General features: G+C 39.3%; 3 protein-coding genes across 4 annotated transcripts in view; 2 read left to right on the plus strand and 1 right to left on the minus strand.

Moving 5' to 3' along the window:
• Nucleotides 1-319: 319 nt before the first annotated feature.
• rhbdd3 (rhomboid domain containing 3) lies at nt 320-2,637 on the minus strand. Its single transcript, XM_059550954.1, has 5 exons — nt 2,187-2,637; nt 1,725-2,108; nt 1,107-1,236; nt 801-1,013; nt 320-718 (listed from the first exon to the last, which is right to left on the minus strand). Exons 1-5 carry the CDS (start codon nt 2,347-2,349, stop codon nt 556-558), a joined length of 1,053 nt encoding a protein of 350 aa, XP_059406937.1. The 5' UTR covers nt 2,350-2,637; the 3' UTR covers nt 320-555.
• A 307-nt stretch (nt 2,638-2,944) lies between these two features.
• Nucleotides 2,945-12,842, plus strand: ewsr1b (EWS RNA-binding protein 1b). The gene is made up of 16 exons (XM_059550953.1): nt 2,945-2,960; nt 3,892-3,928; nt 4,034-4,085; nt 4,752-4,905; nt 5,449-5,632; nt 7,064-7,329; nt 7,415-7,550; nt 9,145-9,182; nt 9,552-9,584; nt 10,023-10,135; nt 10,266-10,395; nt 10,517-10,630; nt 10,713-10,839; nt 11,984-12,081; nt 12,186-12,402; nt 12,504-12,842. Exons 1-16 carry the CDS (start codon nt 2,945-2,947, stop codon nt 12,538-12,540), a joined length of 1,752 nt encoding a protein of 583 aa, XP_059406936.1. The 3' UTR covers nt 12,541-12,842.
• A 3,143-nt stretch (nt 12,843-15,985) lies between these two features.
• gas2l1 (growth arrest-specific 2 like 1) overlaps nt 15,986-27,473 on the plus strand; it is a 34,749-nt gene continuing 23,261 nt past the window's right edge. Inside the window, exon 1 of one of the 2 annotated variants that reach the window (XM_059550955.1) lies at nt 15,986-17,304. In XM_059550955.1, coding sequence (XP_059406938.1) covers nt 16,618-17,304 — 687 coding nt within the window. In that variant the 5' untranslated portion in view covers nt 15,986-16,617. Of the gene's footprint in view, nt 17,305-18,250; nt 18,405-27,473 lie in introns of those variants that run through there. The other variant, XM_059550956.1, reaches the window with a different exon arrangement.

The raw sequence follows: 27,473 nt of genomic DNA on the forward strand, positions 1-27,473 counted from the left end.
ATTTAGAGTTCAAACAGCTATTAAAACATCACAGTAATCCATATGACCCCAGTCCATCGTTTAACATCTTGTGAAGCAAAAAGCAAATCCATCAAGACCTTATTTCTATGGATGTTGTCTTTTCTGAATCAGTAGCAAAATATGCACAGATCTGGCAGCGTTTACAAGTGAAAACAGTTCTTATGATTTATGGACACATCATTTTGCCAGAAGTGATGGTTTCATATTAAAACGCCTTAATGAAAGTTTTGTTTATTACAAACACACAACCTTTCCCTTCACAAGATGTTAATTGTTAGACTGGAGACACATGGCTGTCATGTGATGTTTTTATTGGCTGTTTGGACTCTCATTCTTATGGCACCCAAGGGATGTAATACTAAATTTCTCCAAATCTGTTCCAGTGAAGACACAAACTAATCATCATTTTGGATGCCCTGAGAGTGAGTGAATTTTCAGCAAATTTTCATTTATGGTAGAACAGTTGCTTAAATAATGGAATGATATAGAGCAATCCTTTATAATCCAGCTTTCATTTGAAGCAGTATCAGTGAGCTACGACGCTGATGATGACTTCTTTCCTTTTGAGATGACCACAGCCTCCTCCCCAATCTGATCATCAATGAGCAAAGAGATTGCTCCATCCAGCTGTCCTGTAGCAGCCAGAGCCACAACAGCTTTCTCTGTGGGGAAGCCCATCCTCTCTAGCTGTTGCAACCTGAAAGTGCAGGATCTTAGATAGACGAACAGCATTCAAGAGATCACTGTTGAAGAAACACTCATGCACAGTTTGTACTAACCGTATAGAGGACACCGAGGACTTGGATACTTCCACTTTGTCTTCAACACCTTCAGGTGCGTCATGGAGTGATGCTAGTATCCCTGCTCTCAGCATCTCCTCCTCTAACAGCTGTGAATCGGTTGCCATCAAAGGCTCCTGATGCCACTCAGACACAGAATGCTGCCATGCAGAATGATCTTCCAACTGGGATCTGCTGGTTGATGGTTCTGGTCTATTACAGAACAAAAAATAAAGCTCATTCATTCTAGTTAGATTGTGATTTAATCAAAAGAAAAGGAATTATTAGCATAAAGTTCACAGTAACCTTATTGAGGTGTTGAGGTAAAGAGGCAGGTGTGGATGAGAGGTAACTGAGATGTAAGCCCATTTTGGCAAGCAGGCACAAGCACCCAGCTTCTCTATCTGCTCCAGTATTTCAATAAACTCATTATTGTCTGTATAATATATTAAGGGCATTACTTTAATGAGTTTATAAATAAATTATTTTATACCGCAAAGTGTACTGCAGTGGTTCCTACCCCTAACCAGGGGCCTCAGCAAGAGTGACTTAAGAATTGTAATATATATATATATATATATATATATATATAATGATAATGTAACTACATACTCTTAACTCTACATACTCTTAAAAAATTGCATAAAATACTATATATATTAAATTAATTAAAAATCTGTCATCATTTACTCCACCTCATGTACTTCCAAACCTGTAGAACTTTCTTTTGTGGAATGTTAGCAAGTAGTTATGGTTCCCATTGACTTTCATTGTATAGACAAAAAAATGCAATGAAAGTCACCGGGAACCAAACCTGTTTGGTTATCAACATTCTTTAAAATATTTAGCGAACAGGTTTGGAATGACATGAGGGTGTGCTGGACATCGGGGAGCCTTTAAGTCAGAAGAGCAGAGAAAGGATACAGTTGAGACCCAGGCAAATGGCATAAAAGTGCAGCAGGCCAGGAGCACCGGGAAGCAGGAAGAAGTCGAGGATCAAGAGCAGCCAAGGCAAGGACCAGACAGGAACAAAGCGCAAGACTCTCCTCTGCTTCACCTGCCGACACTGAGCTGTGAGGAGGGCAAGGTGTATGGCTGAGTAACCACTGACCCTGCTGGCTTCATCCCCAGTAACAAAGAGAAAAAGTGAATAAATAGGAGGAAGGAGCACAGTAGAGATAAAGGAGAGGGCTAGGAAGACAAAAGTGCCCCATCTTCTCTCCTGGCAGGGCCCGAGCCACAGCAGCAGAGTGATGTTGTAGAGAAATGAGGTCAACTCCTCATTACTGAATGCGTAGAAGATGAAATCTGCATAACACAAGAAACATCAGGAGCTCAATGTTTAGAATCTGGAATCATAGTCCTGTACATTCGTGCATTGCTTACCATAAAATCCAGGAAAATCCCCGCCTGGTCCTAAACTTAGGCTGGCGTGAATACCACAGAGCCAAGTCGACAAAATTAACAGGAGTATTAAAAACGTTCCACTACAATAACCTGGACGGTTTGATCCAAACCACATCCATGCCGAAAAGAGATGATCAAGCATTGTAAAATGAAAAACGCATCACCTGACAGTTGCTAACATTACAAGTGTATATCTAAATAGGCAGGAATATCATAGTGTATGTATTCATGTTTCCAATTTCATTTCAGTTTACGACGCTGGCATATTGCTGTCTGTTTTAACACATACTTCATCTAACGATGAGAGTACTTACTACAAAGTGCACAAATATCCAATTTGTTATAATAATTTAAATAATAATAAACAAGTAGGCTAAGACTAAGCTACACCAATATCCAATGTTATTTACGAAGCCTTTTATTTTGACAGCGAATAACTTCCTCTTACGGGCAATCGCATTGGGGAAGTATCCAAATATGTTTAGTAAAACGTAATTTTAATACGCAAATGTATTGGATTTGTTAAACTATATATAACTATTTTAGATAGATTATCAATTGATCGAATCAATTGTATAAATAATCAGGCAAATAACACGTTAATAATTACAAACAGAAGATTACATCCGCCCCCCTCTACACTCGGTGTGTTGGTATGTTCCACATTGACTTCACGCAGGCGCACTTATGGCGCGCATGCACAGTCGTTCACATCGCGTATGTTCTCAAACGGAAAGATGGCGTCAGTTTCGAGTGAGTAATTTTTTCTTTCTCTCGTTTATGTCGTTTTAAATTTTAGGATTTTTAGAACATTGCAAATGCTAGAAATCGTCACAGTTGAGGTAATCGTTAAGTAATGTTAAGAAATTGGGAGTTTTTGTATAACCAACATTCCTTCAGCACGCGGCCTAAGATTTGTGTTTTTAGGTCAAGGTGGTTGTTTGAAGCTAACGGATCGTTAGCTCGGCCTAACCGCTTTTAAAATTAGTTTATAGTTTACTAAGAGAGTAAATTCAACACACCATCAAAATGATTTACTGTAATGCGTTTTCGTGTTCTTTTATTGCCAAAGTCCAGAGCTCGTTTCAACATGTAAACAGTGACTAGCAGGCGTGGTTTAAAAACAGCGGGATAAAGAGCGCAGCCTCCTCGACGAACGCAATTTTTATTGTTCGTATTGCACTTTTGCTTTTAGAATTGCAAAATAAATTTGCACATGATATTTGGTTTATTGCTCTTGCTGTTGTTTTTTTTAAATGGTTTTTCGTCGTCAGTTAAAATAACGCGAAATCCTAAATGTTCAAATCCATGGTTTTGAGTTTATCGTGCTTAACTAAACTAAATGTAGTTAAATAACATTTTAGTGACATTTTTAAATAACTAAAATGTGTTTTGGTTCATTATAACGGACCCCTGTTTCTTATGGATACTTTAGTACTTTAAACAACTAGGCCTGTCTTGTTGATAAGCTTTGTTCCAGCTGAATAGCTGGAATTCATTACGGGCTGCGCTTCGTTGTCTGTGTTGAGGTGTTTGCTCAAGGCATGCATGTTTCTCTCATCGTTTTTGGACTATTATAAGACGCTAGATGTGCAGTCAATATGCATCTTTATTTTCCTGACGTTATGCAGCTGTTAACTCTGCTTGCTGGAATTCTAATATTTTGTAATTTACTTTCCTTTAGATTATAGCAGCTACAACCAGGCTGGTGCACAGCAGTCGTAAGTCCACCTTCATTAACATGTTGTATACCTTAACACAATGCATACTATTCATTATCTTAAAATTATATAACAGAACATTCATAAAATTCACATTTTACACAGGTATGCCTCATACACCACCCCACCTTCTCAGGGCTATGGACAAACTGCACAGGTAAAACTAAACTTTACAAAAAAAATCCCATACATGCATGTGTATTTGTTTGATAATATTTTATAGTTTTCATGTAACTTAACATCCTTACAGGAACGCCCAAAACAAGGCTTTCCTCCATTGACTTTATTATTTTTTTTATTATTATTATTATTTTTTTTTTGAGGTTTGTTATGTAGGATGACACCAATATTAAAAGGCCAGATTCAGTATACAACTTATTGATGATGTGTACTTTGTACAGGCAAGCAGATAAACCCAGAGTAAAAAAAGCAGGGCACAGAGTTTTACATAAAATGGCTTTCCATAGAAACCATTATTAAAAAACTAGCACATTGGATTTGTTTTCCAGGCTCATCTGCTTGCCTGTATAAAGTATGCATCATCGTAGAAGTGTTTACTGAATTTGGTATTTTTAATTATTTTTGATCATTTTAATTTAAGGCACTTTAAGTGTTTTTTACATAAAAGGTTAAATTTATTCCTACTCTTTTTAGTACTTGAAATATTAGTAAATTGGAAGCATGGATACTTGGCAGGCTGCAGTTCTTCACGTCGTCCATGTTACTGAAAATATGAATTGAGCAATCCTGGTTGTTGCATCTGATGTTTTGTGTTAAAGAGAATCCAGTGGCATTTAATTCCGCAAAATTTATTTTATAACAGGGTTATTCTCAGCAAGATTATGGCACATATGCTCAACCCGCTGCTGCACCTGAGTCCACCTACAGTCAGGCAGCGCCCTCTGCTGGAGCGTATGCACAGCAGCAGTATGGATCTTCATATGGACAAGCAGCAGCAACTGCAGCAGCAGCACCAGGTCTGTAGGCACAGTTTATGAAGCTTTTGACCGAAATAAAAGTAATCCATAATAATGCTTCCTCCAGTGGAAATAGTCCAGCCCATTGTTGTCCTTTTGCATCAAAATCCAAAAACATGTTTACAACTATTTTGGACTGTTTACTCTGTAAATGGTGCTTCATCTGTGCATATTTCTCTGCTGATTCAGAGAGGATGATTTATTTTCTTTTGTTGGAGCATGCCATATTATGACTAGAGGACCTGTAATTTAGCTGGAACCAATGGTTTAAAGTTAATCTCAATGGTTTTTACGAACATGCAGCTTTTCACTTCTTTTTTTATCACCTGTTTGAACACTCATTCTAATGGCACCTATTCAGTGCAGAGGATTCCATTGGTTGATGTAACTGATTTTTAAATTTCTCAATTCTCTTTAGGAAATTCTTGCTCACTAAATTGCACCATTTTAGTTCTCTTGTACACATGGTCATGCTGTGTTTATTCAGGTGCACATAGAACATGATTCTCATGACTAATGTTAAATCATTATTCTCCCTCTCAGCTGCATATGGAACAGCACAGCCAGGAGCTTATAGTCAGCCTGCGCAGAGTTACGGGGCCAGCAGCTACACCAACTCCACTGCGGCCCCTGCCACCCAGGCTTCCTATGGCTCCCAGCCCGGATACTCAACCCAGCCGGCCTACTCTGGCTACAGTCAGCAGCCTGCTGCCTCCGCTCCTCAGAGGTAACTGGACCGTCTCCTAGACCATCACATTAACAGGATGCTGTATAGAGCCTCCCACAGTATTTCCATATGCTGTTCATTCTTCATGCTGAACGCCACTTGAAATGCACAGTTCCCATGCAAATCCCGTTTCTCTCTGTAGTGAATGTGTAAGATCTAAGAGGCTGTATATGCTAATATGTAACATTTCTTAAAGGGTCATGAAACCCCCCTATTTCAGCGCAAGTCTAGCTCACACTGTTTTTGAAAAATGCAACTGAAATGGGCGTGGATGGCTGTGAGAAGGGGAGGGGAGTGTGGATGTGGTATTGCACGGCAGGGATAACTGTTATTGCATATCATTACAAATGTGTCGTAAAACGTAAGCAAAAAAAGTTTTTTTTTTTTTAAAAGCTGGCAATACACTGACACTATTTCTGTCATTTCAAAAGTAACTGAACGCCCTGTCATCAAATTCTATTGAATAAAACATATTAAATGTACATATTAATTATAATGTCATTATAAACAACTATATACTTTATATACACACTATAAATTAATATATTTGCAAATAATAGATTTCCGGTTAAAAAAAAATTCCGTGCCTAGATCGACGCGCCACCTGAACAACAATAGTAAAGATGGACAGCGACATAGAAATATACAGTGACGGCAGCGCGCAGGGTTCTGTGGAGGTGGAGGACTTCTCGAGAGGCGAAGCTCTCTCGAGAAAAATGTTTGCTGCATATATATAAATTAGATGTGTCCGTTGTGGATGGCCAACCAGCCGCACGGAGCCAGACTCTAGCCCTGGCAGCATCGCGGGGAAAGCTATGCAATGCGCTTGAACTTTTGCACCACGCATACAAACACTTGCGTCCCATGATCGCCTCTCTCATCGACTACGCAATATCACAGTTTGTTTGACAGGTCTATCATTGAAAAGATCCACGTGGTATCATGATTAATTCAGTGAAATGTCTTGTCATTGGATATGAAGGCTCAGCCTCATTAATAATTATGAGAGAACGATGAGTCATCACTGTATGATCCGTACAGAAAAACGTCACATCCTGTGACGTGGACTTGATGAAGATTTCAAACCCGGAAGACGAAAATAGCCGATACAAACTCAAATTTAACCATTTATATCCTATTATTAAATTTTACAGATTATAACATTGTCTTCTATGGTGTTAAACACACCTACCTCTGTTAAAGTCTCAGAAAAATTGGTTTAGGGTTTCATGACCCTTTAATACTATCAGTGTTGAAAACAGTTGTGCATATCTTTTGTGAGAAGTTTTGCATGTACAGAAAGTTCAAAAGCACAGCATTTATTTATAATGTAAATCTTAACGGTTTGTTTTGATAAATGTAACATGTCTTTTTAAACAGTATTTACAGTGTGCACATCTTTCAAATGTTTTTAATTTATCTGTATTGCAGCTATAGTGCAAGTGGCCAGCCGGCCTACAACCAAGGTGCCTATTCCCAGCCTGGAGCGTATTCTCAGCCTCAGGGTGGGTACCAGGCTCAGCAGCCTGGCTATGGGCAACAGCAGCAGAGCAGCTATGGGCAGGGACAGCCACCTCAGCAGCACCAGCAAGGCCCAACTGCTGCCTACCCCCCACAGGGGAACAGTTCTTATGGACAACCTCAGTACGGCCAGCAGAGTGCATCACAAAACGATTACAACCAGCGAAGCTCTTATAGTACGTTTTTCACCATTTTACAGTGATTTTTTTAAGTTTCTTCTCAAGCTATGGTCATATGTTTAGTGTGTGACCTCTCCTGTAGGCAGTTACGGTCAGAGTGGTGTGAGCGGAGGCTACCCAGGGTCACAGCAACGGGGTGGATACCCAGGAGATTCTGGCAGAGATGGTTATGATCGAGGTCCTCGTGGCCGCGGGGGTATGGGCCGTGGAGGCATGGGGTAAGTTCAGACTTTAATGTACCCAAATGTTCATTGCTCTCCTGCTCGCTCATTTCACTGAGCAGAATCACTCACCACACGCAGGTGTCCAAGAAGAGTGGAGTTTCTTGTGTAGTTTCAACCATTGTTTGAGTTCTAGAGGTTTTTATGACACCACAAAAGTATTGTTGCTGGGCTGTTTTAATAGATTTGGAATTAATAGATTTGATCTCACAAAGCTCTTAGCTTACTGTTCTTTGCCTTTTCTTTACTCACGGTTATTTCAAGTGTGGCAGCATATCGAAGATTTGAGTTTTTTTTTTTTTTTTTTTTATTAAGCATTAATTTTGTTGCAGTAAGCTGCCAAAGAAATTAACAAAAAATTTTTTTCAAAAGCTGTATGAGGATCTGTACTGCTGTTGAGTTTGAGTAGAAAAAAATGAGTAGTTTACTGTATAACTATCACAGTAGATGGTGGCACACAATGATGGGTGTTTAAGTTTTGTCCTTATTTACTGGGTTTTAAATTTTGAATGGAGGTTTGTCAGGATGCAGAAAGTAATCTGGTTTTAAAATAGTGAATGTTAACAGAAGGGATGGTTCAGCGTTGGGAAAGAATGTATCATTTATATAAATTGGTTGGAGTAACCTTGAACGAAATCCTTGAATGCCTAATGGACACGCATAAAATGAAATACTTTGGTAACCAGAGGTAAGATTGTTCTTTTTATTCATAAACTTTTCTTCAAAAACTTCTCAGTAGGTGGTTTTTGTTAACCAATAAAACTAAGTCACTGACTCCAAACTAAAAAAGAAAATAGTTATTTCTGGTCCAACTGAACTTGTTTCAAGGGATGGTGAGCATGCTATTAAATATTTCTGATATTTACATTTTATACACTTTCATGTACTTGAATATCTTTGCATTTGTGAACTGTTCTCATTTCAAAGGCCTTGTTTTAACATTCTTTGTCACATTTATACGCTGCAGGTATCAGAGATCGATGTAAGAACAGCAGTACTTATTCTTTAAGTACCTTTTTCCATTTCAAAGGCGACATCTCAAAGAACCATGGGGAATTTTCTTGATTTGGGTTTTATTTGCCTAATGTTTGGATAATTTTTTATCAGCATATTTGTGATTTCCTTTTTATATACTTGCCACAATTTGTAAACCTGTGTCTTTTGTACTATATATTTATGAGTGTACTTTTGTTCAATGCTGATGATTTTGTTTTTTGGATTGAAATAGCTAAAGGGATTTTTCCAACTAACGGGATTGCTGTATTTACAATTTGCCTCATTAATTTTATACTGGTTGCAGCCAAAGCCTGAGGCACCAAACTTACTTGGCAATTCATCCCATTAAAAAAAAAAGGTTTAAAAAAAAAAATGTATTTCTGGTTATATGTGGATGTCATTTTACATTGTGCAACCAAACTGTTAAGTAACATGTTATAGAAGTCATGAAGCAGCCCAATTAGTTACTAAAATACACTGTACATTTATCACATGGGGCATTAGCAAGGTTAAAGGGAGATACTGTGTTCATTTCCTACTCAAGTCCTATGGTTGGAGACTAAAAGGAATATCGCCTTCATATCTTCATGTTTAGCATCGCTGGAGACAGAGGGGGCTTCAATAAGCCTGGTGGTAAGTTCCTAAAGCGTATTCCATTGGCTAGTCCACTCGAGTTAATGTAGAGGCCATTCACGCCTATGTGTCCTTAAGAGATTTCTTTGGTGTGCCACTTTTTGTGACCAAAAAAAGTGTCCTAATGGTTTATATTTGGATTTCTTCAAAAGTTGAGACGTGTCCTTTGACAGAAGCATTTATTTATTTTTTTCATTCTGATACAATTGTGGTCAAGGGTAATCCTGAAAATGGTCATATCTTTAATACTGCTCACAGGTTTTTGTTTTTTTGTTTGTCTTGGCAGATGGGCAGGTTTGCTTTTAAGATGTTATGTCATTGTCTAATAGTGTTTATTGTCTCTCTCTGCTTTGATCCATGGAAACCCAGAAGGCATGAGGGGTGGAATGGATCGTGACATGGGTATGTGCTGGAAATGATCCCCCTCTCCTTTAATGTTCACTGCTGATAAAAAGTTTCTTTTCAATCTTTTAAAACAAGGATGCAGTAATTTGAACAAAAGTGACAGTAAAGTAGTTTCAGTGCTGTTCTTTTGCCTGCTTATTCAAATAAGCTTGAAAAAAATCAGGATCGCAGTTTCCACAAAAAATGTTAAGCAACAACAATAGTTTCGATCATTGATTAAATGTTTTTTTTTTGAGCACCAAATCATAATGATTTGATGAATCATTAAAATAGATAAATTCATCCTTGAGTAGCATAAGAAGCTTCTTTGAGAATATCTTACTAACTCCACATTTGTTTTTAACCAAAGTGCAAGTAAACAGTGTAGTTAAATTATGTATGACAAATACATCTTGGATAAAATGGTAAAATTTGATTCTCTCCCACAAACACCAGGGCATCCAGGAGAGCAGGACTCTGAGAACAGCACCATATACATCACAGGCCTCACGGAGGATGCCACTCTACAAGAGATGGCCGACTTCTTCAAACACTGTGGAGCGTTACGGGTGAGGAGCTGCATAACTAGATTAGTGTTAAATAACTTCAGCCTTTTATCATCTGAATTCAGCTGTTGTAGTGGCTGCTTTGACAGTTTCCATTTTTCATAGCTATCTTGACCATTTTTGTTTCTCGTAGATAAATCGGCGTTTAAATCAACCAGCCATAAACATCTACACAGATAAAGACACTGGCAAACCAAAGGGAGATGCCACGCTCTCTTATGAGGAACCTGCCTTTGCCAAAGCTGCTGTTGAACACTTTGATGGTTGGTTTCTGAGATTATCATCTGCTGTGTTAATTAATTGACTTTTATTCTGCCTGTTCGACTTAAGATCTTTTTTCGGTTTTAAACATTCTCAAACTTTAACATGTTGCTCATACCTCAGGTAAGGAATTCCAGGGCAGGAGGTTAAAGGTCTCTATGGCTCGCCGGAAGCCCATGATGGGGGGTATGAGAGGTGGAATGCCAATGAGAGGTGGCCCTGGGATGGACCGTGGAGGTATGATAAATTTAAGCCAGCAGGAATCCTTCAGGTGGGGGGTGTATCTGTATTGTAACCATGGCTTCTTGTATGCCAACAGGCATGGGAAGAGGAGGGGAGAGAGGTGGTTTCCCCCCTCGTGGAGGCCCTCGAGGTGGAATGGGTTGGAACGGGCCTCCAGGAGGCAATGTGCAGAAGAGAGCTGGAGACTGGGAATGTCCCAAATCGTGAGTAGGGCTGTCAAAATTGACGTTCGAATGTTCCCTCTAAAAATAAACGAATATTCGAACATCTGGTTGCGCATTACGTCAATAACAGGCAAAAATAATACAAAGAGACATAACTACTTGTATAGGTAGTCTATTTAAGTTTAAACATATATGACAACGTATTACCTACACAAAAACAAGGAAATCAACTAATGGCCAAGACTGCAGACCTCACGCTCTCTCACCCTCACGTTCTCTGCGCATAACGGTTTAAATGAACAAACTAATTTTTGTGCAAGCAATTTAAGGTCGCGACTGTTGTCCCAAATATAGCAGGCTTCATTCAGTGATTGAAACAAATATTATTAATATTAATTGAAGTTTTACAGCATATAGAACTGACATTGAATGCTCCGAGCAAGCTGTGCTGTGGTAAACATGGAACTTTTCCTTGACATGAAACGATAAATAATCAAACCTCGGATCCATTGCTTGACAGAACTCCCCGAAGCGTGCCCCATCCGCGATACTGATCGTTTTCATGTCCTTAAAAATGAACAAAATTATTTTATCCGTTATGGCCTCTTGTCATGTTGCAGACAAAGTGCTTGCGGCGGGCGATGCAAAGTAACGTTAAGTGTCAAGACGTGACTGTTTTAGCTGGAGTTCCACACATTATGCCATGCTCATTTGGGTGCACATTTTTGAGATGTGACCATGTTGCTAGTTGTCGAATGGTATGCTAACTGTATCTTAAATAGCTTGCATACAACAATCTCGCGGGTCAACAATTTTACCTCATTTTCTCTGCTGCGGTCGAGTTGGGCTCTGCACTTGCTGGCATCTTCCATGAAGACGCGTCAACTTTCAGCAGTGATGCTGTGCCAGACAGTGCTGCTACTGTGAGGCTGTGAACTGTCCCTGAACCCTCAGGGCGCCCACTTGCAAAGCAGACAACCACGCCTCTAATACCGCGGGCCTTTTTTTCTACTTTTTTTAATTCGAATATTCATTTTCACAAATACATATTCGAATTTAGAATAAACTGTTTTGAAGCAACCAAATTACGATGCATCTGTTTTGCAATACATGAGGCCTGGTGAATAAGCATAAAAAGTGTTGACCTCTGTTTCTGGCTATCTATCACTTATCTTAAATACAGTGGATGTGGAAATCAGAACTTCTCCTGGAGAACGGAGTGTAACCAGTGTAAAGCCCCAAAACCTGAAGGCCTAGGAGCTCCTCCCTTCCCTCCTGGAGGTACACACAGATGGAGTCAGCTGATGAGCTCTAAAAGTGTCCTTGACTGAGATTTGTGTTGATGTGTAACAGAAAAACATGATTTGTTTTAATTGTATTTTCAGGCGGTGATCGTGGCAGGGGTGGAATGAGGGGCGGCAGGGGAATGGATCGTGGTGGTCCAGGGGGCATGCGTGGAGGCTGGGGCGGGGATCGTGGTGGATTCAGAGGCGGCCGTGGTGGAATGGACAGGGGCGGATTCAGAGGAGGTAGCAGGGGTGGTCCTCCCATGGACAGAGGGGGCAGGAGAGGCATGGGACCCCCAGGCAAGATGGATATGAGGTGAGTGTCATTTACTGGGAGTATAACAAGACTTATGCAAAAAGCTTAAGTCTGGGTGGTGCTTCATGTACTTACGATGCATATTTTCTTTTGTTTAACAGGGATCATCGTCAGGAGCGCAGAGACAGACCCTACTGAGATCATGCATCAAGCAAATGGAAATTTACATAGAGGATCATTTTAAAAGTCCTTTTTATTTATGAATCCATATTTATACATGGTTCTTTTTTTTGCTTTGTTTTTAATTTCAGTACCACATTGTGGTTTTAGTTAAACCTTTAGGTTGCTTTTTTTTGTATGCAATAATGGCCTTTTTTATTTTTAAAGATACTCAGTTGCCCTGTAGTCACCATTTTTGAAGATGTCCGTTTTACATGTCTCTCTATGTAACTATGTACTTTGAACTGTTTTTAAAAAATAAACTTTTCCACCTCCAGTCATTTAGCCGTTTGTTCCTTTTCGTAATGTGGTTTTTGCTTACTGAAGTTAGCAGCAATTATTAAATCATGCATGCCATCTATTCACGTCTCTATATTAGTTAATAGGGGATTATAGCCTCCTGTTAATTCATGCTTTAAGCTCTTATAGCTGTTCTAAAAGGATGTTTTAAAACCACAACACAGCATTTCTGTAAATCTAAAAACATGCACCTACTCTTATGATTGGGTGCAATTCAGACTTAAACCATTAGGTGTCTCTTGTTCTAATTCTAGTTTCAATCAGTGCCATGTGCATGATAAAGCAGATTTTTTTTATTTTGATAGAGCAGATTTATCTGCTGAATACCAAGTAAAATTACGCCAGCCCTGTTATCAGACCATGATTAAGCCTCCATTAGAGTCTATTGGTGTATCTGAATCTATGAATAGATCATAAGTAATTAGTGGTGTTTTTTGTTTCAAGAGTTCAGCATAAATACTGTGCAACATTTTTCAGACATGAGCAGTTTCTGTAAGGTCAGTCCAATTTTGGAGGTGGAAATGTAAAGCTATGCAGAGTGTTTCAATTCAAACAAATGCTGCAGTGTGTTTTCTGCTCTGACGTTTAATTGTTCTATAACAGCACAAGTTGAAACTGTGGTCTCCTATAAAACTCAAGACCGTTAACAACATTTTACTTCATCTGAAAAGCATCTGGCATGTGTTCACCATGAGCCCGTGTTGAATCATTGCTCTTGTTAATTGAAGTGTTGGCAGGAGCTGACGGGATGCTGCTTGTACCAGCTTTGGAGCCTTTTTGCAAACCCCATCTTAAGTTCATATCCAATTACACTCAGAAATTGAATTCAGCAAAGGTAATTCTCAATCATAAAATATTTCAAAGCATAGAATGGATAGTGTTTCATTTCATGCCTTTTTAATGGACAGCTTGAAGCCAAATGCTCACTTGCTGGAGAGCTGTGGAATGAACTGGTTTGTGTGTGTGTTTACAGAAAAGCTGATTCATCCAGGCCTCGAAGAATGATCTCATTCCTTCTCTCACTGTGTCCTCCCCTCTGTCTAGCTCTCTTCAAGAAACAACCAACGCTTTTCAAATCAAAACAAGGGCCTCCCTTTGGCTGCACGGCTGCTGTTGGAATCACACACTGCAGTAGTCCAGTCCGGGCTATTGAAGTGCACGCTGCCAGAGCAGGAAGTAAAGCAGAAGAAAATAAAAACATTTCCATTATGCTCTCAGATCCCATGTTAGGGTATCATGCAGTGAATAAAAGCTCAACGATGCACAAAAGCTATTATAATGTCTTATGGTTGGTCTGCTGTTAGGTTTAGAGGAGAGTGAGTGGGTGTGATTTAAATCTCCAGTTGGCTTGTTTGGTGACATACATTAAAAACATCCAAGCACAAGTGAGTAAAACTTAAACTTAAACTTAAAATAGGACTGCACTAGGGAGGAAGCTCATGAGTTTTGCTCATAGGGATCATTTTTTGATCAACTAGCATTAACATTATAATACATCAGTGAGATGCATTCGGAAGGATTGTATGAAACCGTGATATTTAGAATGTCTTCTCATTCACAACATGTGCCCTAGTGTGGCTCTGACCTATGATTGTTAAGAGTTGAGTTTCTGCAGACAAACTTCAGTTGTCCTACAGCCATTGAACTCAGTGTTTAAAGGAGATGAATGAGCGCTGATTAACATCATGGTGATGTCCTCATGTCTGTCTTTTGTCTGCCTGTTCAGAATGGTCCCTTTCATTTGCTGATGACCAAGGCCATTGGCAGAGTAGTGCAAATAAGCCTGGACTAAAGTTTTGGAGCCCTAACAGGAACAGAGCCTGCTGGATAACCACATTAATTTAATTTGACAAACTTGATTAAAGTTTGGCAATGACAGTTTTTAAGAATGTGGATCAAACAAGATTGACGTTACTGAGCAATGGAGCAGATAATGTGGCAAACACTTTTGTAAAAAGTAATTCTTTTCACTAATTAATGATCAAAGAGAGATTGTCTTTTAAGTTCTAGAGTGGTCTTTACACGTACAGCAAGATTATATTTTATTATATATATTTTTAAGTTTACAAAAGACACCCAAACACACAACATATCATGCCTGTAGCCAGGGTGGGTTTGGGTGGTTCGAACAAGACCCCCCTCAATGCCAAAGGTCCAGAATTTAAGTCGTTTTTTTATGTGATTATTGTCATCATTGTTTTAATCAATGCTTGTGACAAATATGCTGTTTCAAATTAATATGATTATTGTAGCTGGACGTCTGTGTGTGTGTGCCGCATAATTAAATACAAAAGGTGGAGAAAAACTGCAAAAAGGTCCACCTTTTGAAAATAAAGAACCCCCCTTTCAAAAGGCTAGCTACTAACCTGCATATGTTTATTTCACGGATCTCAAAAATACTTTATTCTGATATCGACGTTTTACCGGCGCTACTTGCACGTCTCAAAAATTAGTCCGCGGTTTCGCATTTTTAGCGCGAGTTAACGTTTAATTCGCTAGTTTGTGGTGCAGCAAACATCGGTCGGATCTTCTAAATATGTTTCCTAACAAGACACCAAATGAATTTGAATTGCAGATAGAAATATATCACATAATATTGTACGTATGTGGCCTATTTTAGCCGAAGCTCTAAGGTCATGAAAACAACATAATATGTATAACAATTATAATAACTAAATAAATCATAATTTATGGTAAAAGGTTGTTTAAATAAGTGGGATAGCGTAGTTAATCGGTCATCATGGTACATAGGCCTAAGGTTACCCTCCACGTCTGGCTGCGCGAGACTAGTTACCTCAACTTTGCGTCGCCTGACTGTAACTGTACATTGCCCTGCCACATTTGCTTATCACATCAAGGTAGTATGTTTAATTACATCAGAGTTAATTTGAGTTGAGTGTTTGATTTAAACAGACGGTCAGCGCATGCAAACATATTACATGTTTAAAGTCGCACTTATTAAACCTGATTTTTTTTCTAACTGTGAAGCAATCAGAGGATCCCTGTTCCCACCAACGAACATGCAAATTGAAGATACGATAAGGCAAAAGCAACATCCTCGTTTCTATTTTCGCTCGACTGCACAACAGTAACTGTATTTCAATAAAAAGGATCGGTATCAAGCGAATGTCAGATGCAAATGTGAACGGTTTGGCCGTCGTTAACTGCCTGGGCAGCTGATATAAAGGGGCTGCGCAGGGATAAAGGTGCAGTTGATCCTCTAATGAGATGTAACTCGATGTATAAGCCACTGCAGCTCGACACGTTGTGCAGGAGGCGGCGCATAGGACGGTCGCATCATTTCCAACCGACGATTATTATTAAAGTGCCCCAGTAGACCGGGACTGCCTTCCTGTCTCAATCGGACATGCGTCCTTTGAGTGAACGAATGAATAAACGAGGCGTTGCGGAACGCTGTTAGACAACGTGGATGCTCCTCACGCGCGTCGAGCGCGATTGTATGTCGTCGAGCTGTCATGTTCTGATAATCGTCCTGTATCGGTTTCGCTCCGGACTTTCCCTGAGGGGGAATGAGAAATCGTTATGTGGTCATTGAAGGAGGCGGGTATCTCCCAGACATCCGGAATCCGTCGCGGAATCCCACAGCTGTACCGCGGCGCTGCGAGTCAGAGCGGCCCGCTTTAGGAGCTCCTACCTCGCGTCGTTATGTCATTCCCAACGCTGATTGTGGAGGATCGCTGTACGAGACAATCGTGCGTCATTTCGTGCCTTGATTGATACGCGTTTTCCCGTAACATGGCTGATCAGAGCAACATTCAATCCGCCGCCTCCAAAAGCATCAGGCCGTTCAAATCCAGCGAGGAATACCTGTATGCCATGAAGGAGGATCTGGCTGAATGGCTGAACACGCTGTACGATCTGGACATCACGGCGGACACTTTTATGGAGGGTCTGGCGACCGGCTGCGCGCTCTGCCGGCATGCAAACAACGTGAACCGCGCCGCCCACGAATTCAAGACCATGTATCCAGATGCGGCGCTTGCGCTGCGGATACCCAGCAAGGACGTGGTCTTCCAGTCGAGGAATGTCATACCGGGCTCGTTTTTGGCCAGAGACAACGTGTCCAACTTCATCGGCTGGTGCAGGCAGGAGCTCTGGATCAAAGATGTGCTCATGTTCGAGACCAACGACCTGGTGGAGAGGTGCAACGAGAAGAACTTCGTGCTGTGCCTGCTGGAGGTGGCTCGCCGGGGGGCCAAATTTGGCATGCTGGCCCCCATGTTGATTCAACTCGAGGAAGAGATCGAGGAGGAGATACGGGACCAGGAGAACCTGACCGAGGCTCTGGGGGAGTCGCAGAGCCCGCCGAGCAGGACGTACAGCCGCAAGGAGAGCATCGGTGAACCCGACCCAGAGCTGCTGGCCCACTGGCAGCAGCAGCAGAAGAGGGTTCTGCTGGATATGCGCAACCTGGACGAGCTGGTGAGTATGACAGGTGTAGGGTCTCAGACAGGCCGGTGGGTTATTAATAATCTGGTTAGATGGTATTCAGAACTTGATGCATTTCAGTAGTTATAACATCCTACAAGTCAGAACTCCAGACATGGATCTAATATGTCATGGAAAATTCTGGTGTCAGATGTTTGTTGTGTTACACTGTGTTTGTATGGACCAGAAATGACAGGTTAACAAAGCTTTCAGTGCTTCTGCATACAGTAGATATAAGTGGATTCAAGTCAAATCTTGATTTTTACCTTCAATGGCTCTACATCTCAAATGTCAACCTTGGAAGAACAACCCAAAGCATCTCATTAAACTGATACATTAAAGATGGGACAAAATATAGCTTCACCTAACATAAAAATAGCAACATTTATGCTTTATCACTAGAATGTTCTTCTGGCACAATAAACACCAAAGTACTATTTATTTTCATTTTATTTTTATTTGAATGGCTACCCTATATAGATAACTTTGCCGTTTCTTTGTCATATAGAAATAAATTAGACACTTATTTAACATTTAAAAATGATTTTGTTGTTTTAAGTGACTTAATTCTTTTGTCACAACCATGTATCAAAGCATTCATAACTAATGACGAAAATTAGTTTGAAAGCATATAAATTCATGAATTGAACCATCTAAATTAATTTACTGAAGTGAATGTCATATTTGATGAATATTTATCATTTGTAATTATGATTTTCTCATGGTTTCAGCTCATATTGAGTGGAAACATCTTTTGTGAGAAAATGTAAGCAGGAGGTTTCATCCAAACATACCTCTGACCCTGCTGATTGGATTGCTTTTATTTGTTTGGTTTTGTAACCTGTTTCATCGCACTGATTCAGTGATTGATGCTATCTGGTCTTGTGAGTGGATCATTGTGTTTGCGTGTGTGCTGGATGAAAGGTCAGAAAGTGTGTGATTTGTATTGGTGTGTGACATCTGAGTCTGCACATTTTCTTCTACCCTGGTCCTGAGGAATGCTGACCGTCCATGCCATATCTCACATATGTGTGTTCTTGAGGGTGAAAGGTTGTTGTCTAAGGACCAGAGATATTGGATTCTGGTCTGTGTTGGTAAGTTAGTGTGAGATAGCTGAATATTTACATACAGAGTGACTGATGAACACATCGTTCTTATTTGATTTATTAGCTTCTTTGCCACAGCCGCAAATATTGCTGTTTCAGAAAAATGCTTCTGATAGTCTGCTCTCACCCAATTATTCTGACATCAAAATGTTTAGGGAACAACAGAGGGAAATTTGCAAGTTCTGGTGTGCCACTGTGGTGATTTCCCTCTAAAAGTCCCTCTCTTCACTTCATTTATGCTCTGATCAGCAATGTCAGTTTCACCACTTAAATCCACAAAAATGGTCAACAACATCATCCCAATTAAAGAATTAAGTTGTCAATCCAGTGTTGGTCCATCATAGAAACAGCAGTGAGCCCTTGTGAGCGTGTAAGCATCTTTTTCCCTGAGCGTGAACTGCTAGCATCAGCATGGTGAAGAAACCGAGAACGTCAGGTGCTGTTACATCAGGAACTCATCCCATACAGGTTGTTAGCATTTTTTACTGAATGTAAGCCTAATGTTAACGTATATGGGCAGTGATTTATCTGGCACAGTAGACACTTTGATTTGTCCCCTTGAATGGTTGACCATGTCTGGATCATATAACACAGCTGCTCAACTTCTCTCACAAGCCATGTTGCTGAACAGAGCAGCTGGTTTTTTTCCTGCAGAGACAGACAGGGTGGATTCAGTGACAGCCAGCAAGTCCAAACATTAGATCGCCCCGAAGCACTCAGCAGAGTACACTCTCACTCATCTTGTCTGCTTTAATATATTGCTCTGTGAGAGTAACTGCCCTCTGAAATTATGCGATTTCTAACAGGCTTTGTTCTCTGACAGACAAGTTTGGACATAACCGTATTGCCATATTTTAGAAATATGTCATGCAGCCACTTATGACTGGTTTGTGGGTAAATTATACTTCCACACAAATACATTCAGACTTCCTCTCTTTCTATATATAAAGCTTGTTGTTTCATTGTTTCAGGCAATTATATAATAATATAACATTATATAATGAAACTAAATGTAAAAACGGGTGAAAATGAGAATACATTATTAAATATCAAATACTAAGTGTTTGATATTTAATTCTGTATTCATGTTTTGACATCATATAACACCTACTTATAGTTCATATTAAATAACACAGTTAAATGTAATTGTTGGCATGTTCATTTTTCATGTGTTCATTTTTGGGCAAACTATCCCATTAATAATATTATTTAACTAAATCTGTTCGACTACATTAGATTACACCAGCAAAAGTCATTTTAATGGTCAGATAAAGTAAAATGATCTATAAATGATCTATCTTGAGTATAAAGTTTTTGTGAGTGCTGTCCATTTGAGTGTGTGGTGTAATCCAGTCTACAATTTTTTATGTTTTGGATTTAGTTTGAGGGTCTTAGCTTGGTCAGTTGGTTATTTTAGATTTTAGTAATACGTACGAACATCAAAGTCACTGTCCAAATGAAAGATTCATGATTGTAAAGTAAAACGATGACCATGAGGATTATTCTGCTTTGATCTTGTATTTCTTAAAGAGATTTCCGTGGAAACAGGATCGAAGGCTTTTGTGGATGTGCTCGGATTTAGTATTGGTAATCCTATTCATCCCTGAGGAATATGAAAGGTCCTCACCGTCCATTAGTTCCTCACACATCGTCATTCTGAAATACATTCATGCTGCATGAGGAAAAGCAGAAGTGTCTCAGAGATATGAGTGTCTTTGAATTACACAGCTATAGTTCCTCTTGATTTTCTTAGTTACAGAAACACTGATACAAATACTCCTCTGCACCTTTCCCTCGAATTTTCCAGTGTTGGACAGCGCGGGGGAGACAGGGCCACTGCTTCCCCTTGTGTAATGGTATTTAGTATAGCTTATTCCTGCAAAAATGTCTAGTCACAAAAATGTTTCTGTATAGTGAGTCTAATACTGTAGAACCCAACCCAAAGTTGAGAGAGAGACAGTTTTGCTCTGTCTGCTTTCTCAGCCCATTCGTCATTTTTTTTTTGTAATTTACGTCGTTGATGCAGTGTCTCATTACATCACTTGTCATATAGTTACACAAACCCTTGGCTACTCAGATTGCTTTAAATAGAAGTGTAATATAACATACACTTCTGTAGGATGTTAAAGTCTCTTATGCTCACCAAGGCTGTATTTGTTTGATCAAAAATAAATTGACAAATAAACAAATTGAGAAAAAAGTATTCGTTTTTTTTCTTTATATATTTTAGATTTGATCTGAATTTTCAGCTGCCATTGCTCCAGTCTTCAGCAAATCAAAATGTTGCTGTAGATTTAATCAAAGAAAACAGGAGAACAAAAGACTGGTGTACTGATTTTTATGTATTTATTTTTTGCGAATGCTCTCAAAAACACAGAGACAGACAGCAGACAGAAATACCCGATGAAATGACATCAAGGCACATGATGCCCTACAATTTCATCGACATCAGTGGCATTATACTGTATCTGACAGACTGTCTTTTCCTCTCTCTCCCCCTACACCCTGAGGCCTTGACATTCTGCCTTGTTTTTTTTTTCCCAATAATGCACAGCCCTGTTATTCTCTCACTTTTTTGTTTCTCAGACATGCACATGCATGAGTACAGTACACACACTCACACACAGTCTTTGCCCAGAGCTAAGGAGAAACGGACAGAGAACCCACTGCTCGATGGTGCACTGCAGTATGGCTGCCCTTCTCATTATAATCCAGGCATGAAAACATAGCTCAAATCATGTGGTTTCATGATGTCATGATGTGGTAACATGATGTTCTGAAGGAAATCTAAAATGATCATTATCTTGCTGAAAGTGCTTGCAGGGTTTTGACCACACATATGCTGCCCCAATGTTCATGTGCTCATGGATCGAAATTGAGAGATTTATGGAGGTATCTGCAATCCCCTAAAGGCTGAAGCGAACATGAGGCCCGGGAAAGAGAGAGGGAGATAGCCGTGAGGTAGAGGTGAATTGAAGGACAATGATAGCGGGAGAGAGGCTGATATCACAGAGAGGTGGGGTCAAGGAAAACAGAAAGCTCTGCAGCTGAAGAAATGGAAAAAGCAGGAAAAATGCAGTTGAGTAGAGTGTAAATGAAAGATGTGTGGGGGCGAGAGAAGAATTAAGAGCAGAGAGAGAAACAGAACAGAGGTGAAATGAGGACAGAATAATGAGAAAAAGATGGATGGAGAATAAAGAGAGCAGCGGAAAGAGTGAGGGCAGCTGGGGTGATGTGTTGCTCAGTGAACCTCATGGCAAGGACATCATTGTGCATTTCCAAATTAGCTTAATTTTAAAACCGCTTTCAGATTTTGAAACTACACTGTACTGTGATATAATTTACACTTGTAAAATACAATAAAAACAGTCATATTTTAAAATACAACAGTTAAATAATTATTTTCATACATAATTTATGTATTTATTTATTTTTGCAGCTATTAGTCCAGCCAATTTGGAATTTTTTTTTTTTTTACAGTATTATTTGGATTGTCAATGTTAAAAACAGATATGTTGTTAAATATTTTTCACTTTTTTCTTTGGATGAATAGAATGTGTGAAAACAGCATTTACTTAATATACATCCTTGTGTGTGTGTGTGTGTGTGTGTGTGTATAAATATATATATATATAAATATATATATATATATATATATATATATATATATATATTAGTCTCCTTTTGAATAGTTATAGTTAGCGAACTATAATAAACTGAAAGAAAAGAATAAATCATAGTCATTGCAAACAAGATTGCACATTGCACAAATAGTACATTTGTAAGAGAATGAAGAGTCCTCTGCTATTTTCTACCATTTCTTGCGGTTTCATCTCTGATATCAGTATTAGTAACTACTGGCATCACACAGTAGACTGCTGTTTTCATGTTTTCTTTTTCTTGCATTAATGGTGTTAATTTAATTAAGGAAAATCTAAGGTGATTGTATTAATTGGAAAAAATTAGCTCTAGCAAAATAAAGCCTGATCAAGCCTTCTTACTTGCACCATTAAACCAAGCTTCACTCTGCGTCTTAGTTTGAGCTTGCAATAATAACTCTGCCTTATGCTTCACAGCATGTTGTATTCAGAGAAGAGCAGGCCACAGCTTGCCAGAAGTGCCTGTACTGTACAGACTGCTACACCCACCTCTGATGGATTTTACACCAGAGAGATAGACAGCGAGAGAGAGAGAGAGAGAGAGAGAGAGAGAGACAGGAAAAGTAGGTCATGGCGGTTTGTGCTGGGTCAGAATCACACAAGCTGAGGCTTCACTGCGAGGGAATGTCTCTCACTCTCTCTCTTTTTCTGAGTATTTCCCATATGAACTCATCTGTAGTCTTTTCTCTTTTTATGGTTATGCTGATAAGTCATGTATTTTTCTGTGGTGGGCTGCAGTACTCCTCTATTAACAGAACTGGCAGATTGGGCCGTATGTCATTTCATACAGCACCTGTCTATTTTCAGCATTTGTTTGTGTGCACGCATGTGTGTATAGATTCATGTGAAACTGAGCGTGTGGAGATGAATGTGTGTGCACCCGTGTCTGCTCTGGCGTGTGGAAGCTGAGGGCTTTCTTAACTCTCTTGGTGGCTGAATCACAGCATGGATGCCTTTCCTATTACAGTATGTGTTTGAATCACCTGCAAAATTGGCAATATGAGCTATTGTTATATTTTAAACATGCACAATGGTAATGCATACATTCTTTGTATATATTGTATTTTAATATAGAAAAACAAAATATTAAATGTGATAAGACAAGTCAATAGAATCTTTTTTTTTTTTTTTTGAGGTGAGTGAGCTGAATGAATCGTAAGCACTGACGCAAGTAATCTGTAATCTTTCATCTATATTTATTGTGTGTGAGATGCCTGTCAAAGTGAAAGAAATGCTTAAAAATTGTGCATTGTGAAAATTATTTGCAGTGGTTTCTTTTATTTTTCCAGTGTTGCCTAATTTCCAAAGATTTTTCCATATGAATAGATTAGATTAAATTAAAGCAAAAGTATTTGGTTTCATTGCCACTGATTTCCCACTGCAATTGACACTAGAGGTGAGTTAAGTATTAAGTATAAATAAATTAACAACCTCTGTTTGTTTTTGTATTTTGTGGCCTGTTATGACCAAACGTTATTATGGCTGAGATATGAAAATGTATGATATAATCTGTGCGGTAGATTGTGGGAAAACAGAGAGAGAAAGACTGTATCATGGGTTATATACTGTCACTAGAAAGATTTTATGCCAGGTACAATTCAGGTCATGTGAATTTTTATAAGCACCAGAAGGTCACCTGATGTTATAGCTCATTTTATCTCACTAAACGTACTTCAGTTCTGTCATAATAAGGGCTCAAACTAAGGACAATCGTGTGATAGTCTTATGCTGAGGCTTGTGAGGAGAGCTTTCATTCTTTAGTTCTTTAGACAAGACACATATCTTGCTTCGCCCTTGAGCCACAACAAGCCTTTAATGCACTGGAGAGACCAACCTTCAGAGTTTACAAAATGGCTTACTTGACTAAAAGGAAACAATCCTGTCATGGTACCTTAGTTTTTTTGTTTTGTTTAAATCTTAAGTTTATTTTAAGCCCTATAGCCCAATTATTCTAAGCAGCTGGTTTGTCTGGTTAGGTCTCTATGTTCATGTGTGTGTGGAAATGTAAGTGTTTTTTATTTTTGATGGTAGAAGGAATGTCCTTTTAATGAAGGATTACAAAAATCAGATAAGAGATGACAGATCTGTGAGAATGCTTGTGCGCGTTCTCCACATGTTTCCCCTCTGTCCGTAAAAGTATGCTGGCTAAGCACACTGTGATACACACACTGTAGTCATTCTGACTTTTTTCTTCTTTCAGTAACAAAAGAAGATATTTTAGAATAGGTCTCGTTATTTCCTGTTTATGCATGCAAAGTAAATCAGTGGGGTTCAATTGGACCCCAATGAATTACATTTTATAATTTTTATTTTTGAATAAACTATGCCTTTAAGTGAAATGAAGTCTCTCAGAACAGTGGCTCCCAAAGTGGGTGCCTTGACAACCGGCTAGGGGTGCTGCAGAATCTTAGCTTTTTTCAAATTTAAACAACCTATAATAACCATATAATAACATTTTACAGCATATATTTAAAAAATAGGCTATATCAAAAAACATATGAGCATGTCGAAAATAAATAAATGAACAAAAACTTTAAATTAAAGTTTAAATATGTATTCACTGCCAGTTGGAGTTCTCAGGATAGAATCGCCGTGTCCACTCTGTTCAGCTCTGCCCAATTTTTCTAAATAAAAATTTAGATTTTTTTATAATAATAAAAATCATTTAGTTCACTCAAATTAACACTGAATGTGGCTGCACAGTGCAGCGTGCCGAATGAGACTCGCATCACAGATCAGATTTCATTTATCATGTGAGGAGAAGCTGACAAAGTTGACTTCTGGTATTCATCTAACCTTTTCAGCCAAAAATGGGAAACTTGTTATGCATTTTGCTTGTACACGACAGTGACGTTTTGGGTACTGAAAACTCATATTTTTGAAAACTTGTTTCAAATTGCACGTTTTTGAAAATGCCACCATTAGCATTTCCATGTAAACACCCAAAACATGAATCTTTGAAAACGGTGACATCATGTGATGCGTAGTATATGTTATGTATTGATTATGTACGTGATGATTTTAAAGGCAAGCGCGAACAAACACACAACAGTGGAGTACATCGTACTGTTGTTGCTGCTCAAGAGTTTGAAGTGTGGAGTTTCTTCACCAATATTACAACCAACAGCAGAGACGCATCATATACAACATAATCGCACTTCCCTACAGGTACTCTTTACTAACAAGGTGACAGCGCCAACTAACAGACAACTGCTTGACGCGGATTTGGTGCTAATTTGAAAATGAAAGTCAAATGTTCAGGGCGCTTTTACAAGCTATTTAAAACAGAAGGAAATCGAGGAAAAAAGTGGAAACCCCCCTCTTTTCCTCACCATCACATCCCTAAATTATACCCATCTATCTCAGAATGCGCTGTCCGTTTTTTTTAAGTTATAAGGTCAGGTTCGAGCAAATCAAGTTATAAAGTATGTACATGTATGTTTAGTTTAATTGGAACAAAGTAGTGCCATGCTTTCAAAAAGTTTGGGAACCAGACTGGTCTAGAATATGTAAGACCTGTAAGTGACCCAGATTATCTGTATTTTATTGTTTGTTTGTTTTTTTGTGTGTGATGTTGATCTTATGTTGCTTGGCCCACTGGAGATGCAAAAAAATGTTTTTTCTGTGCCAGACACCAACTGAAGCACTGAAGCAGAGGGTCATGATCATATTTATGTTGGAACCCACCCAGTTTTTTATCTCCTCTAGAGTAATGAATCAGATATAAACTTCTTAGCAAAACAAAATTCTTGCAAAACTGTAACAACAAATGTTTTTCTGCGAAGTATAGTTTTTTTTTCCAGACTTTACTCAAACAGCTCCATACTGTTTAAATATATGAAACGTTTTGAGAAACAACTGCCCTGAACACACTGATATTTTGCCAGAATATAACAGCTACTACAATTAATGATGCCCGTCATCACTGTTTCATGAAAAAGATCATTCATCCGCGTGCTTTTGTAAGTGTGAATACAAGTCTACCACTATTTTATTTTCACCATTTGAGGAAGTCTTTTTACACTGAAGACGCTCAGTCACGCAAACGAATCGGCTATTCCAAAACAATCCACACCCACGGCCATTTTATATCTAACCCGGAAGGGTCCTTCACTTTTTACCCATCTGACCTTCTCTGTGTCACCTCTGTCAAAGCGTGTGTCAGTATGTGTGTGTATCAGGTAGCCTGCAGTTATCAGAGACCCAGATACAACTCACTATCTCTCAGATGCTCCATTTCCCCGTCTGCATCTCCAGGATGACCTCGCCCAGCGCTGTGTCTTTGATGCTGGCTCTCACAGTCCCTTAGTGCTGCTGTGTTGGTGGTAAAGGAAGCAGGGTGATTAACAGAGTTTTCCCTCCAGACATACACTCAGGAAAAAAAGCAGCACAGATAACAGCACTCGGGAACCAAAAACACAATACAGATGAGGTCATGTGCATTCTCTTAAAAACAACACCCTTTTTTGTAGTGTTGTTTTCATTCAGAATTTGTGTATTATTAGTGTTATTATTAGCAGTTGTGGATCCTGACAATTTATGAGTGTGAGTTTAGTTATAGAATGTGGTAGTCACTCCCATAAATAATCATACTGTGTGTGAATGTAAATATTTGCAGTTTAAAACAATTGCTTTTCATTATAAATTAAAGTATCAGCATTGGATTGAAAGATATTGATGTCACACACCTGGACTCATTTTGTGTGTTTTTGCCCCTGTGACCCAGTTTCTGTCTTCCGTGTCAGGTTTGATTAGTTTCCAGGTGTGTCTCTTCATTTCCCCATGTGTTCCATGTCCCTGTTAATTTAGTCATGCCATCCACCTGTGTTTCCCCAATTATCCCTTCTACTTAAGCCTTGTCCTTGCAGTTCTGTTTTGTCGGGTCTACTTGTCTAAATGTCAACTTGTCTACTTGTCACCTGTCACTTGCCTCTAGCCACCTTCTATTTACTACTCACCTTGTTTATGTTTTATTTAATAAATCCTTGTTTTGTTTATCCCTCGGCTCCGTGTTCCTTCCAGCAGCATAAGCCGTGACAGAAGACCCGACCCAAAAAGAAGTTAAAAACTGCGTGTTTTCCCTCCGTTTTGTTTTCCGTTTTTTCACAGTCTTTTTGTTTCCGTAGTGTGTCATGGATCCCCTCTATCGCCCCGAATACCTCCTCCTCCTGCTGGAGCAGGAGGGACTGTCTCTCGAGGACCATACCAGACGGTTTCTCTGGCTAGCTAATGCCACCAGCTACCCGGACCACGCGCTCTGCACCTTTTATCACGCCAGCCTGAACCCGAGGTGCAGAGCGTTGTCGCCCGAACATGGTCCTCGGGAGGATTTCGCCGCATTTATAGAGTGGAATCTGGTGAGAAATGGGTCCCCTCTCACGGTCGGCCCAATGGAGGA

The sequence above is a fragment of the Carassius carassius genome, chromosome 5 (genome assembly GCF_963082965.1).
Source record: "Carassius carassius chromosome 5, fCarCar2.1, whole genome shotgun sequence".
NCBI classification, from domain to species: domain Eukaryota; kingdom Metazoa; phylum Chordata; class Actinopteri; order Cypriniformes; family Cyprinidae; genus Carassius; species Carassius carassius.

Coding starts and splice junctions, on each gene's coding strand:
- rhbdd3 (XM_059550954.1), bottom strand. CDS start 2,349: ATGCTTGATCATCTCTTTTCGGCATGGATGTGGTTTGGATCAAACCGT. Junction 1,237..1,724: donor CATTTGCCTGGGTCTCAACT/GTATCCTTTCTC, acceptor TATATTATACAG/ACAATAATGAGTTTATTGAA. Junction 719..800: donor TCCTCGGTGTCCTCTATACG/GTTAGTACAAAC, acceptor CTGCACTTTCAG/GTTGCAACAGCTAGAGAGGA.
- ewsr1b (XM_059550953.1), top strand. Junction 9,585..10,022: donor TGGAATGGATCGTGACATGG/GTATGTGCTGGA, acceptor CACAAACACCAG/GGCATCCAGGAGAGCAGGAC. Junction 12,403..12,503: donor CCAGGCAAGATGGATATGAG/GTGAGTGTCATT, acceptor TTTGTTTAACAG/GGATCATCGTCAGGAGCGCA.